Source organism: Larus michahellis, chromosome 1 (assembly GCF_964199755.1).
Source record: "Larus michahellis chromosome 1, bLarMic1.1, whole genome shotgun sequence".
Lineage (NCBI taxonomy): Eukaryota > Metazoa > Chordata > Aves > Charadriiformes > Laridae > Larus > Larus michahellis.
Window position 1 is genome coordinate 92,488,392 of NC_133896.1, and position 14,835 is coordinate 92,503,226.

Sequence of the window (14,835 nt, forward strand, 5' to 3'; positions counted from 1 at the left end):
GTGTCGCTTGAGCTGCAGTCAGGCTTGGTAGGACAGCCAAGTGGAAGAAGCAACGGACATAGTTTTCCATCTCTCACTGCCCAATGTAACAGAGATTAGGAGTAAGGCCCAACACAGGTAATGCCATTGAACAGCCAGTTTAAAGAAAATGTATTTAAGCAAGTAACAATTACCCGAAGTGTTAAAGAACTAATTGGTCTCAATAAAAGCAAAGAACAGCCTTTGCTAACACAGAGCCTTTCCTAATCTCCTCATAAATTTCCTTAAGGCCTTATCAACTACTTATTGCACTTTCAATGTTTGCACCTCCTTTTTCTCTCTTCAGTCTGGTTGGGACCTCAGTGTGAGCTGCCTTTTTTTGTTTGCAGGAGGTTGTTCACAGCTTTGAGAACTGAACGAGATGTGGGCCAATCTCTGAGACACTGGCACAGCCTGAAATAAATAGAGAAATGAAACATGTTGGTGAGAGAGAAAGGTTTGTGGATGAAACTTGGAAGGCCCCCCTCCTCTGAAACATTGTCTAGTCTTGTATGACCAATGTGGGGATAGGTTGGTACTTCAACAGCTCGCTCACAGGAGCCCTACTCCCCAATGCCATCTTCAGCCTTGAGCTTAGGCCCTGGGCTTCCCACACAAGAAGGCTTAGAAACAAGAAAAAAAAGGTTCCTTATAACAAGCTGAGCAGGGAGCCACCTCATCCAGCCATAAGTGAAGGGCAGACAGAAATGACCCAGGGGTTGCTGTGTGTCAAGTGACTGGAGGTGGAGATTTGCATTGCCATTTCATTTGGTCAAATCTGGGTGGAATTTCACAGCCCTGCCAAAAAGGTCCCAACCTGCTACACTTGCCAAATTCAGTGCCCTTTTTCCATGTAACGAAGTGTGAGAGCCTCCTGGAAAAAAAACAAACAACCTTGTAGGAATCTTCACTAGTTGAAAAAGTAATCCAAAAAAAACAGCCTATTAGGAAATGCCCAACAGGATTTCAGTTCCAGTCTTGCAGTCAGTGTTGCTATCCACTTGAGTTGAGGGTTGCTAGAGCATGAAAATCTTTAAAACATGATTTGAAGTGGGACCTTTTGCTGATGTCTGAATACTTCTGCACTGGATCTGCATGCAGTACTCGTTCCTGCGTGAAACTGGAGTTTGCACTGGGCTGCACGAATTTACTTTTCAGTGAGGGGGGCAAACGTGACAGCTACAGAAACATAGAATGAGGAACAACAGTAAAAGCTTGGAGGAGACATGGAGGCTCTTAATGCATGTGGGATGCAGAGATTGGAACCTGCACCAACAGACTGTATTATCTAATACACAGGGAAAAATTCTGCATCCATTTTTTCCAAAATTTTCATGCAGAAAAAGAATTGGTTGCCTTTTGCCCTGGTAAACAATTAAATACTGAAAAAAATATGCTACAATTCCCAGCAAAACAGAAATTCCAAGTTTTGCTCAGCTCTGCTTAGCAGTTTTGTATGTCTTTAATTGGGTCAGAAAGCTGCTTTAACCTACTTCCTCCTTGCAAGCTTCATTGTTATGGCACCTGAAATGCCAAGTAGTTTCACAGGAAGCAAAGAATCACCTTAAATATAGCAATTAGAACCAGCACAGATCACATGGATTCCCTTTTTGTGACCCATCCATCAGACTTCTGATATTAGATGGCTTGCATGCAGAGACCTCAGGTATCACCAATTACAAACAAGGGGCAAAATGCTTACCAGCTAAGGCCATCGACAAACGAAACTCATCCTGCAAAATTCTCAAAATGTCTTGAAGACCTTCTTCACCCTGCTCCAACAAAGAAAGCAGTCAGGGTAAAAGGAGCACTGGCACTGAGCAGTGCTGCAGGATGCTTGCACTGTGAGAGCTGGGACAGTCCCTGAACTCCGTGCCAATTCCAGTCCCTCATACAGATGAATGATTAAAATGATATGATGGATGTGCTCAGTTCATCACAGATTAATTTAGATGCTTTTCCTTTTGTGATACATCTGAACAGGGAAAGAAAACAAAGTTGTTTTTCACTTCTGACATTTTCTAGTTGTTTTTTTTTTTCCTTAGCTTTCAGTTAACCTCCACCAATGGGCTTGTTTTAAAATGTCAGGCTTTACAATGCTGACAGTATTTTATGAAGTAATGAGAGTTTTATATATGGTACAGCTTTAAAAACTTTTGTTTACTGAGATACCAGACTGAATCTTTAAAAATAGTACACACTGTGTTTTCCTCCGAGCAAGTCACACCAAGACGTTCAAAATCCAATAAAATGTACATATGATTTTGATCTTACAGTAAAATATTGGAGGATTTTTTTTCTTTTTTTCTCTTAAATTTTATTTTTGTTTCTTGCAATAAGGAATGTTTTGGGTGCAGACAATGTCAGTGCCTGTTCATGCCCTTCCTCTTTTGTACGCTAGGGTAATGCTACTGAGATACAGCTTTAGGAATACTTTATGGAATACAGCACCAAAGCACAGCTGAACTCAAAAAATCCCATCTCCTTTCTGTTTGCATTATGGAAAAAAATGCAGGCAGCCCACAGCAACACCCTTTTCATGTTAGGCCCTTTTCCTCTGTTTATTGGCAACAGAAATAGTGCCACCAACCCTTCCAGGTTTCTCAGAAGATTCAGATGATTTCTTGCTTAAAGCCTAACTACTGGAATCCACAGCAATAACACCACTGGACACTAGTCTCATTAAAAAATAGGAAATGTTTGAAGACCGTAAAATTATTTTTTTTTTCTTCTAGAGAAAAGCATGGAAGCTCCAATCCAGAGGATAAAATGCAAAAATTTAGCAAAGCAAACAACTGGTATAATTACATTTTAATTTTAATTATGTTAACCTTCTGCATAGGGGCCTAATTCATGACTCTGTATCATAGAAATATGCTAGTATTCAAGAAGCAGCAAAGCTGCGACTGAGATAATAGTAGCACGCTCAGGCACATACAGGACACGGTTGTGCTCAGTCTTGCCCAAAATGTTTCAGACATCAGCGGGATGGAGTTCTATATGTATTTCTCAAGAATTCATAACACCGCTGTGAAACTGCCGTATCAAAACCATATATTTTTTGCAGGTAAGCTGTCAGCAAATCAAATTGTCAGACTCATCTTTGTAGCAAATAAGCCCTTTTCCGATTTTCAAAAGCACTGTTGGTCCTGAGTCCTACACTATTTTAGCACCAAACTGCAACACGAAGAAATCAGGTCCCACAAAACAATGGTGTCAGCTTCAAAATCATGTTTGAAATCATAAAATTCAGTGGCATTTTTAAATCAAAGAAAAAAAGGTCTGGTTTTGATTCAATTTGGGGTGTTTCCACTTGAAATTCAGCAAAAGAAGCAAACAAAATAAATGGGTAAGATTCTTCAGTGCTGAAAACTGTCTCTATGACTTTTAAATAACAACAACACAGTGTTGGAGAGTATGAGAAGTAGACATACAAACTCAAAGCTCCTTACTCACCTTGTAAGCCAGACCCCATAAAGCCGGTCTTCCAATAAAGACGCATTTTGCTCCCAGTGCCAGTGCTTTTAATACGTCACTTCCTTTTCGTATTCCACCATCCAAATACACTTCGACTCTGCCTTGTACTGCCTCCGCAACCTCAACCAGAGCATCGATCTGCAAAGAAGCAGCCACTCTTGAGGCTCACCTTGAGGTCAGCTTTAGATTCCAAGAGAAAGAGGGGATATTCCAGAGACAGGCAGGGATGCAATGCTTTAGTGGCATAGCTTCTCAAAATGAAAAGGGACAATGCATCACAAATAGCACAGCACCGAACGCTGCAGAATAAAGTGCAGCTCCTTGTTCTGTTTGCCAGATAGTTAATGCCATTTTCCAGTGCTCTGCTTATGCTGATATTCTTTGCTAGCACTTCTAATAAGTGAAAAAGTAACATTTTCACTTGCTTTCTGAAAGGTTTTAAAAATAAATTTCAATGGAAATAATTGTCATTAATATCTTACTTTCATTTGAGACAATGGTCAATGATACAAAAATTTGTAAAAAACGCTGATGTCAGACTTCACCCTGCTACTGTCCAATTTGCCTAAACTTGCATTTCAAACTAATCCTGGTGACCACCTGTCGAAAGCCTCCTCAGACCCCCTGAAGCACCTATGAAGGATTTCATTTGCTATGTAGTACAGGCAACGTACCATTTCCTCCAGGCTAACTCTCCTCATTCCCTGAGGTCTTTCCTGTAGAGCACAGCGCAGTGCCAGGGTGGTAGTGCAGGGCAGCAACACGCAGAGATGCTGGCTCTGGTCCCAAAGGCAGCGTAACCGGTGGCAGGACGTTGCACTAGACCTAACTAACTCTCCTTCACGGCAAACCCAAAGGTCTCTTTTTCTGCAGTCTCTTATACTCTTTTGCCTTCTCTTCATCTTTTTTAAGTAGAGCAGCTATAAGTAAGATTACTAAGTAGATTTTTCCAATTGGTCATATTTTTTTTTCAGAATTTCAGGCTGAAATTTTCCAGAAATAGCTCAGCAAGAGCAGGGACAATAGCTTCTGCTGCCAGGCTTGGTACCAGGGGAGCAGCAGAGCTGAACTAGGTATCTGCTGGTTTGTCCGTGCATGTAAAGAAACTTTTAAGGTAGAAGAGCAGTTTAATGCTGATGCCATTTCCATTATTATGTTATTTAGTATTTAGATGTATTTTTTTAAATCATTATTCTCAGCCTCAACATAGAATAGAAGAGAATTCCCTGTTGCCTATTTGTATTTAATAAGGAAAACAGAGAAAAGAGAGTCCATAGGATACTATGCAATGCAGAACTGTAAAAGAAGAACAATTTGAAAAACTGACAGAAGCCAAATTAAACCAGTGAAATATATATACGTCCAAACAACCCACAATTTCTTTGTACAGATTAAAAAGCGGGGGAGTTTTTCTCCAGATAAATTATCCTTTTTCTGGCTCATGAAAGTCAATAAATTCCCATTTAGTCTTGTGTCTGTAAATACGCAAGCAGACCTCTCACTAAATCTAGCTGCATTGTTTGTGCATGTTTTGGCAGATGTGAACAATGAGAATACATTATGCTCTCATTTGTACATTTTTGGTTCCAGAGCTTTGTTTTATTTTTGCTGCAGTGCGCAAAGAGTACGTGTGCACTGCACCAGCTAATGAAGACGTAGGCAGAAAACTTTTACTAGCTTAGGCCAGTACTTTATTTGCAGTTATGTGGGTTCAGTGCTGCTTACAGAACCCTTCCAAGAAGCTGAGAAAATACTTGAGTGGGTAGCCCATGCCAAGGCATGCATCTTACCAGTTTAAAGCTAAAGTACATCTGCACACATCCACGGCCATGCAATGAACACATGAGTCCACCAGAAACATATATACAAAGACGAGCATGGAGATACCAAGGTTAGCGCAAACGTGCATAGAATAAACACACATGGGACATCTGTCTTCTCACTTACAGTGGCAGGTCCTCCATCCAGTTGCCTTCCGCCGTGATTGGATACAATAATTCCCTGAACTCCATGCCTCACTGCCAGCTCTGCATCTTCTTTCGTCAAGATGCCTTTGATGATGATGGGCAGGTGGGTCAGGCTCCGCAGCCAGTAGATATCATTCCAGGTGACCGAAGGATCCAAGCTGTTGGGTGGCAGTCCGTACTCGGAACAGTCACCTCCCTACAGCCATGGGACAGAAGGAAACCTCATCTGAGCAGTGACAATACAAAGGCCCCTTTGAGGTCTCTCCCTGCTCTTGAACAGATTAATTAAACTTGCCAAAAGACATGTTCATCAGCTCCGGAAACCACGTGTCTCCGGAGGAGAATAATTACAATGGGGATGGAGATCACTGTCTCTAGGGAAGCTGGACTGAAAGTTTGAAGCCAGAACCCAGGCTGGCAGGAGGTCAAGCCAGGACGCTGCAGAACCAGAAGGGGAGAAGATACGCCCTGGGTACAGCAGATGCCAAAGCAGCAGTTACCCGGTGGTTTTGTCTCATGTGGTACACGCCAGCGCAGGGAATGAAAGGACAGGCTCATTTTACAAACCTCAAAGGCTCCTTCCAAGTTCTTCAGTTTCATGTGGGGAGGAAGGCGGAAACCATTGCGGACATCGTCACGTCTTTTGCCCGTGTAGGGCAGATCCGCGGTGAGGACAAGGCCCTGGAAACCCAAGGCCTCCGCCCGTTGGACCAGCTGCTGGGAAACCGCCCTGTTGCGGTGGATGTAGAGCTGGAACCACCGGAGGCCGCCGGGGGCGGCCGCGGAGATGTCCTCCAGCGTGCAGGTGGAGTACGTGCTGGCGATGTAACAGGTGTTCATTGCTTTGGCCGCTTCAGGAGGTATTGGAAAATAATCAGAATCAAGGTCATTTCAATGGTCCTGCCAGACACTGGGTACAAAATTTTTTTTTATACAGTTTGCAGACAACATCTGAGCTCCTGTGAGTAATATCCTACCAAACACAGCGCTCTGCCAATTGGCAAATACGCTCTCAGGGTTAAAAATGGCTATATTTACCATGCGCTGTTGTAGGATCATGGTTAAGAAAGCAGGAAAGGGAGAGGTGGTCCTCTCATTCTGCAACTTTTTTTTTTTTTTAACAGGAACTATATGACTATGTTCTTGCAGGAATATGCTGTCAAGTGCACACAGTGTACACAGGAACACACAGGAAAAAAGATATTTCCAAGGGTCAGGTCTCCAAACCCACCACAGGATTTGGGAAGAGAGGTTATGCTTTTCTCCAAGGGAGACACTGTTCTTGCCAGTAACAAGGAATTTACAGGCTGAGTCCCATCCACCACTTCTATGTCCTAACTAGAGCCCACAGCACTGAGGACCTGTGCAGTCCCTGGTGTACACCAGAAATGTGTCCACTATCTCTGCCTAAAGTTTGCAGCAGCCCCCCCAGGGCTGATCTCATAATAGTGGCTGAGAGAAATACAGCAATGCCTATACGGCTTCCCATGCACTCTGCATCACCAGACCCAAGTAGGTCATCCACAAAAAGGGGTGTCAGAAAGTGGGAAAGGGGTTTGCCTCTTCAAGCCTGAAGATCCTGCTCAGTCACACTTCAGGTCATCTTAACAGCCTCTTGAGGCTTTTCCGCAGGCCCATTTTTGCTACAGAGCAACAAGGCAGAAGAGTACCTCTGGCTGTGCTTTTCTCTCCATCAGGCCATGCTAGCTGGTGGAAGCCAGTAGGGGCGATTCCTACAGGGAAGCTGATTTCAGTCCCCAGGAGCTTAGTCCTAATGTCCATCATGGATACATCCCGCAGCATCCGTGGCCGGAAACGAATTCTGTAAAGCAAAAAAACCCCTTCAGGATGGTGGCTGTCCAGTGGCTTTTCTGAGGTTTCATGGAAGTCAGGTCTTCATTTACCTATTGCAATGCAGGAAGATGAACCAATAAAGAAAACAGCATATAACAAAGGCTCTTTGTCCTTTCTGTTCCCTTTTAGAGGTCAATTCAGCCAGCAGTTCAGCCACTTCCACTTTTCATTAATCTCATACTCCTGCTTACTGGCCACAGTACATAATTTCTGCATTTCCCACTTCAGCTAAGCATCTCCTCCCACTGTCAATACCACAGATTCCTTCTACTTGCAGCCCAGTCCCAGGTCGCTGCCTTCCACTCCACCGTTTGTATGTCTGTCCCCACTGTACATTGTGCCTGGCTTTACTGTCTGCAGCATGTTCCCCAAATCCCATACTAGAATCACAGAATCATAGAACTGCCCAGGTTGGAAGGGACCTTTCAGATCATCTAGTCCAACCATCAACCTAACTCTGACAAAACCCATCACTTATCTAAACCATATCTCTAAGCGCTATGCCTACACGTCTTTTAAATACCTCCAGGGATGGTGCCTCAACCACTTCCCTGGGCAGCCTGTTCCAATGTTTGATAACCCTTTCAGTGTAAAAATCTTTCCTAATATCCAGTCTAAACCTCCCCTGGTGCCGCTTGAGGCCATTTCCTCTTGTCCTACCTCCTGTTACCTGGGAGAAGAGACTGACCCCCGCCTCTCTACAACCTCCTTTCAGGTAGTTGTAGAGAGCGATAAGGTCTCCCCTCAGACTCCTTTTCTCCGGGCTAAACAACCCCAGCTCCCTCAGCCGCTCCTTGTAAGACTTATTCTCACATCTCATTCTATTATAGCCACTCATCCTCTTTCCTGTCATACCATACCATACCATACCATACCATACCATACCATACCATACCACCACACCACACCATACCCTACCCTATCCTACCCTCCCATTTGCCTGGACCTTCAGCATCCCTTATGCCTCATGCGTCATGTTCAGGCTAGCATCAGAGCATACAGCATTTGTCATTTAGGTAAGTGCATTTTGCTTGGGGACCACCTTGAAAGGGCAAGGTGTGAGGGATCGTTGCTTGCTTGTGAGGTCCAAACGTTTGCACAAAAACATAGTTTAAAATCTTCCAATACCACACTCCTGATTTCCTCCTTACATTACCTTTTATATGCCAGGATGTTTTCATCTCGAGTGCTACAGTCATCCGCCCCAGCTGCAAAAAAATCCCAGGCAATCTTGGGTAAATACTTTTTAGCATAAGCTTCGAAGTCTGAAAGACACACCATAGCCATTGCTGAGAGAGGCTCTGGGAACCTTGAAGAAAAGAATAACACAGAGCAGAAATTAAATCCCTGAACTGCCATTCTCTCTTCCGAGGGCTCTAATGTCACTTAATGCAAACCTTGGACCCATCTGTCTTGTAGAGAGAGGTTCTCTCAGTCTATCTTGCCATTCATCCTCTCTCCTAGTATGAGGAAAACTTGCAGCCATAAGAGCAGGAAGAAGCTTGCATCGCTGTGCCTCTCTTTATTCTGTCTTAAACAGAAGTCTGAAGAGGACATTTTAGGTCCTCTGCTATTTTAAGACACGGCAATTGTGTAATTCTGTCATAAATTCCATTTTAAAAACTAGCAGGGTTATTTGTTCCAGTAATTCTCCTCAAAGTTTGTCCCAAAACATCATTTGCTGGATTACCCCTTAGGACGGCTCCCTGACTGAACAATTAGTTATGGAGCGCAGTGACTAAATTCAAGCTCATAAAATCTGGAAGCAAGTAAACACGGAGTCTACATCTAACCTGCTCCAGCATGAACGCATTGTAAAACTATGTCCAGACTCGGAGTGCAAGCCACTGTCAAGGCCAGCGCTGCAGAAAAACAAAGTATTTTCTTCAGATCTTCATTTCTCTTTTGTAACAAATATCTTCTGCGTGTTTGCATTACATACTGTAGCACTGATAGATGCTAAAAAAGGAGCACAGAAAATTTGGACAAACTACGAGAAAACACTGGCAAAAAGCAAATTCCACAATGTGAAACATGATTCTAAGAACTACCCTCAATCTTTCAGGGAACAGAAGTGACGTTGTGTGACCCAGATGTCTAATCAAACCAACATAAATGCTGCCTAGCGAGTGTCCGCACTTACATGCTTTTCAACCAGCCAGGACTGAAAACTATGCAAATTAATGTTTTAGCAAGCCATGCCCGTGCACAAGGAAACATGTACAAAACACAGACAAAATCAATTTACTGAATCATTTTTTTTGCAATTACTTCCACAGCTCTGATTAAAATAGGCATTTTGCAAGGTATATGAAAGCATAAACTTTTAAACCACATGTGGCTTGGGTCTAATTTTTCTACAAATGTACATGAGAATTAAATATCCTAGTTTTCAGGATTAGCCATATTGGCAGGGGTTGCAAGCTTCACCAAAACCAGGCCCATGTGCCCAATGTTGTACACTTCTGACGCGGATAAACACGCAGGTTACGGACACAGATCCAACCTGTCAAACTGCAGCCGTGGGTATGTCTCACTGACTGGGGTGCCTGTGTATACACTTGAAAATTAGGACTCACAATTCTCTGCTAGGAAAGAGCCCAGGATGAGGGGCTCATTGGAAGATGGAGAAGAAATGTGACTGATTTCTTCAGAATTGTTTTGACTCCTCCGACAGGTTTTAGGTAGCAGGTAGTAAAAGTATCCCAAGCCTTCTCTGTATGCCTTCAAGACATCAAGTGCTGCTGATAGCACAAGTCCTCATATATCATATGTTGTGATAAACTGTAAACCACTTATCAAGACTTCTGCTTTTCCAACTGTTAGAAAGGTCAAAGCAAGGACAAAAAGACAAACCAACCCCTCTCATGGCAGAATAGACGGGAATTTCAAACAAGCCAGGCCCAGTCCTCATTGTCTCCCAGTTCAGAACCTCAGTTCAGACTTACTTTGGGTTTCGGGGAGAGCTGCAGGAGGTGAGATCCTCTCCTTCAAGTTCACCTGCAAACAAGATATAGAGGAGGTTTTTTTCACTGATTAGCTGCTGTTTTTTATGGAGTCAATAAGCAACCACCAGAGATTAATGCTCAATCCTGCAGTAAACTTTGTACTGTTTGTATAACACTAACTTTGTTTTGCTATCAGGTGATTAAAAGTTCCTTCCAAAAACATGCATCCCCTTGTCAGCAGCGCGATTGCTTGGTTCACAGCATGGGCTCTGTGCTCTTTGGCAGTGGCTGGAGGCTGTGCATTCACTTAGGGAAGCAACAGCATTTCAGGGGGTTCGACTGAATCTCTAAATTGTTGATAACTTGCTGCTGAATGTGCTGCAAATTCCACCAAAATGATGATCCACAGACAGTGTGATTTGTTACAGCCCACAACCACAGGGCCTTGAATCTTCACCACCACACGTGGGAAATGTTTTTTGCTTCCTATCGTACACGAAGAAGTGAAGTACCTTTTGTCTTCTGCCATTTTTAGAGGGCTATGAGTGCTCTCGTGGTCCGGCTGCTTTCCAACTGGGCTCGCAGATTCCCTCCTTTGGCTCCCCACCCAGTCATCTCCCAGGAGGACCATGGGTCCTCTCCCTTTCCTGTGCTTGGAGCTGGTGAGACTTCTCTGTGCTTCCCTCTGTCTCCTCTGCTAAGCATTACAAACCAGGACTGAGGTGCCAACAGATTTATGATATTGACTTAAATTTGTGAGATATGAAAAGTAAACACCCGACAGTCTTATTTGTAACTTGGTTTTTTAAGCCTTTAAGGTTCATGTTTTCAATTTGCCCATGCAAGCAAGAGAGCTTAAAACTTTAATTTTTACTAACTAAAAATTTTTCTCACAAACATGTGATACCAGGTGCAGAGGGTGAGGCAGCAACTTGCAGCTGGGGCAGCGAGCGAGCCAAAGGACCGGGGAAGAGCTGGAAGCTGAACAGAGCTGCAGCCTCGGGACCTGGTTTCCAAGAGGCTGGTCTGATCCAGGACTGCAGATCTGAAGTTCCTGACAGCAGAGATTCTAGGTTGCTGACACCATCTTTACAGCTGTAGTGAACACCTATTCTTCTCTTACATGTATCCATGAGTCCCTGCCCAAACTCTACCAGGCATGATCATCTATACCATCGTCTTTTGGAACTTTTTTAAATTCAGCCTTCTGAGCTCGTTATCCACTGACAGCACTGTGAAGCTTCCTTCCAGCATCCGGCTATGGATACACGTGTCACCAGCAGGACACGGTGTGCACGCTGGGCATGCGTGCCCGTGGGCTCCTTGGATCACTTTCCTGCCCAGGAAAAGCTGCACAGCAGGTGGCCTTCGTGTCAATTCTGAAGAGCAAAGTGCCGTCTCCATCTGCACACAACAGAGTGCATCCCTGGGAAGGGAAGGAAAATCCTGCACCCATTCTCCCTCCGCTAGATGTCAGCTTTGGGTCATATATATCAATCTATGTTAGTAATAACACCACCAAAAAAAAGACAAAAATCAGTCCTTGATGGGCTGCCAGACGCTATGGCCTTAAAACTGATATGATCACATCACAAGAGTGCCTGCTAATATGTTTGGAAATCTTCATTCCCTGTGTTTTATTCTTAACATTTTCTGGTGCACAGCATAGCAATAAACGTAGCTACATCTGGTCTGGCCTGATCTTCGTTTCAGCCTACAAGTTATCTGCAGGGTCCTCTGTCGTATTTCACATTATGCTGATCTCAGCACTCCCCTACTTTAGGGATGCACGTCGCAGCCAACTCACCAAACCATAAAGTTTATGGTTTCATGGTTATCATAATTTTACATGAATTAAAAGTAGTTTGTGACTACTGCATTTTGGATCAGGAGAGAGGAAAAATCTCTGCTTTTGTGCTGTGTCTTTTAAGAGACTACTTTGCATCTAGATACATTGTCTTCCTTCAGCAATGGACTCAATTCAAAGTAGCAATGACTTCTTATCCCATAAGTAGTATTTTCTCTGATACTAGTTAGACTTCTGATTTAGCTATGAAGCTCTAAAGCTCTAAGGAAACCAAAATTTGCCACAAGGATAATACCTTTTATTAGAGCCCCTGCTACATGTTTGAAAAAACAGTGGACAAGTTTTAAAGTTCTGGAGCTCTTTCATTGGAGTACAATAAAAGACTTAAAAAGAGTCTCTAAAAACTTTGCTGGAAGAAAATAATATAGGAAATACTCACACATCTGGTCCAGCCTTGCAGGTAGAGCGTGAAGCAGTCAACAGCCAAAGGCTGATTTTTGCACAGATCTGCACAGCTGGGGTTTTGCAGTTGCTCACTTTTCAATACTAACATAGTCAAAGGCTCGTGAGTCCGAACACACAGATCCTGTGTAAATCTGTGCTCAAGTTCCTATTACAATCATGATGCTCGTTACTCCAGTTGGTTATATTTGTTTGCTTTTCACAGATGGCAAATTGCCATGGGTCAAGCTGACATCTCTCTCACTGGTGCATCCACTAGCGGTGGGTTCAGTCTGGGACTTTACAACACTTCAGTGAAGAATCTGGTGAACTCTAAGCAATGTAAATAACTCAGATCAAATAACGGTTCACAAACAGTCACCACTGGTTTTCCTTATCAGATATCTTTCTTGGGCATATGCCCCATGTTTGGAAGGAAAACACTTTGTCCTTGCATGTCAGTCATGCAGGAAAGTTTTCCCAAGATTAAATATTTAAATAGCCATCCCTCTATTATAGGTGGAGATGGCAACAAATCTTATATTTAACATTGCCTAACACTTTCAATTATAAGATCCAGTTTTCAGTTGCTTTTAATTTTGTCATATTTTAATCATTCTAGGCTGAAATTTTCCATCCTTGGTCTCTATGTTGGGCTGAATTTTTTTGGGAACATTTCACTGAAAGTCGGTCAGCAACTTCCAAGAATGAGGTTAGTGAAAAATATGGTGGTTGGCCCATGCTGAAAATGTCTTACAGCGGTTTCACTGCAGTTCAGTGCTTCATGCAGGGGCTTGAAATTAGCGGGGGCTGATCCCTGGGGGCATCAGCCTGTACTTGCTGGCCATATGAAAATCCATCCAGATCTGACCTAGCTGTAAATCACTGCTCTGTACTTGCACATGCTCAGCAGAGCTTGTCTGAATTCCAGATGTTATCTTTACTAAAGACCTGCCTAGTGCAGACCCTGCTTCTGCCCGTGGCCAAAGGAGCTCAGAAAGCCCCAAATACGAGCAGAGGGCAGAGAGCTGGCCGCCCCCCATTATCCCACCCCCCCATACCACCCGTGCTCGGATTCAGCCTTAAACAGGCCTGGAGGGGAAAACAAAGAGAAAAATAATGGCTCAAAAGTGGAACTGCAGGACAGCACCTAGGGACAGGCAGGGTGGGATGGGGCACGACAAGGTCGGAGACAGAGCAGATGGGAGTAAAACAGGTCAGGGATATGCCGGGATGATGGCACTTCAGGGGGATAGAAGAATCAAGAGAAGAGGAAAAAAACTGGGGAAGAGGCAGAAGAGGACAGCCCATGACACACTGGGCAGAAAGAGTTCTAGGAGACTACCAAATATTTGGCTGTTCTTTCTGTAACCACCTCTGTCTCCAAAACCCAGAAGAGAGCTTGATTTATTCTTAGCATTGCTCTGTGGAACAGCAAATAGCTACAGAGCCCTTTGGGAAAATGTGTCTCATCTACCCCCAGTGTTAGATTCTCAAAAAGGAAAAGTGTTTCCCGCTAGCAGATGACTCCACTAGCTCATGTGGTGGGGCTCTGTGCTGTGTGTCCGGAGGTCCAACCACACAAAAAGTCCCACATCTCCCCTGTACTGTCACATATGGTAAAAAGTCATTTCTGAGCCTTTCTTTCTGGCTTATTAAGCGTGCCAATACGTCACCTAACTATGAGTTTTTCCATAAGGTAGCTGCATCTCACTGACATCCACATCAGCATTAGAGAAAGGGTCTGAAGCAGACAAGGTTTAACCAGCCTGCACTGGGGAGCACCAAGCAAAGGTCTGCTAAACCAGTGACAACAGGGCACAATGAAATCACAGGATGCAAAAGCTGACTGGGTCTGAAAAGAAACGCCGAGGCTGGTAATCCACCGCCAGTTAATTGTTAGTGACACCGTGTCGGCACAGCCTCCCTGCTTCCAGTCTGTGAGCATTCGGGGCTGTTCTTGGGATTATTGGCAGACTGGTCCTGACCTCTGTGCTCTGCAAAATAGAGATGACTTTGTTACTATGTACAGCACTGATTCAGGTCATTCTTTTTGGCTGGGCTCTGCAAGAGTGAGTCCAGAGCAAAAGCTAGTGGACTCAGATTGCCTGAAATAAGGCAATCCAAATTCATGGACACGTTGGAAAAACCCTTCTTCATAGGGTCCTATCCCAATTGCCTCATGTTGCCACTGTGGCCCTGTATGTGGAATCTCTTCTTTTTCCTTTAAAATGTTCAGGAAAACAATGATCCTCTTCCCTTGCAAGGTGCAGGGGTCCCTTCTGTCCTCCCACAAGGGGAAGAGAATCAAGTGCAGTGGACT

General features: G+C 43.8%; 1 protein-coding gene across 3 annotated transcripts; it reads right to left on the reverse strand.

Moving 5' to 3' along the window:
* Window positions 1–121: 121 nt before the first annotated feature.
* Window positions 122–12,623, reverse strand: HAO2 (hydroxyacid oxidase 2). Of its 3 annotated transcripts, XM_074593347.1 has the most exons (9): window positions 12,511–12,623; window positions 10,265–10,316; window positions 8,473–8,625; window positions 7,133–7,284; window positions 6,030–6,313; window positions 5,443–5,658; window positions 3,475–3,633; window positions 1,721–1,790; window positions 122–432 (listed from the first exon to the last, which is right to left on the reverse strand). In XM_074593347.1, exons 1-9 carry the CDS (start codon window positions 12,512–12,514, stop codon window positions 377–379), a joined length of 1,146 nt encoding a protein of 381 aa, XP_074449448.1. In that variant the 5' UTR covers window positions 12,515–12,623; the 3' UTR covers window positions 122–376. The 3 variants fall into 3 exon arrangements, with proteins under 3 accessions (XP_074449448.1, XP_074449459.1, XP_074449437.1); XM_074593358.1 differs by lacking the exons at window positions 10,265–10,316; window positions 12,511–12,623 and adding an exon at window positions 10,177–10,260; XM_074593336.1 differs by lacking the exons at window positions 10,265–10,316; window positions 12,511–12,623 and adding an exon at window positions 8,714–8,827.
* Window positions 12,624–14,835: the final 2,212 nt, after the last annotated feature.

Bases quoted from the DNA above. Each gene is read 5' to 3' on its own strand.
- HAO2 (XM_074593336.1), bottom strand. From the start codon at position 8,802: ATGGCTGCAAGTTTTCCTCATACTAGGAGAGAGGATGAATGGCAAGAT. The intron at 5,659-6,029 runs GTTTGTAAAATG...CCATGGCTGTAG, and splicing joins ACTTGGAAGGAGCCTTTGAG to GGAGGTGACTGTTCCGAGTA. The intron at 3,634-5,442 runs GTAAGTGAGAAG...GCTTCTTTGCAG, and splicing joins TGGATGGAGGACCTGCCACT to ATCGATGCTCTGGTTGAGGT.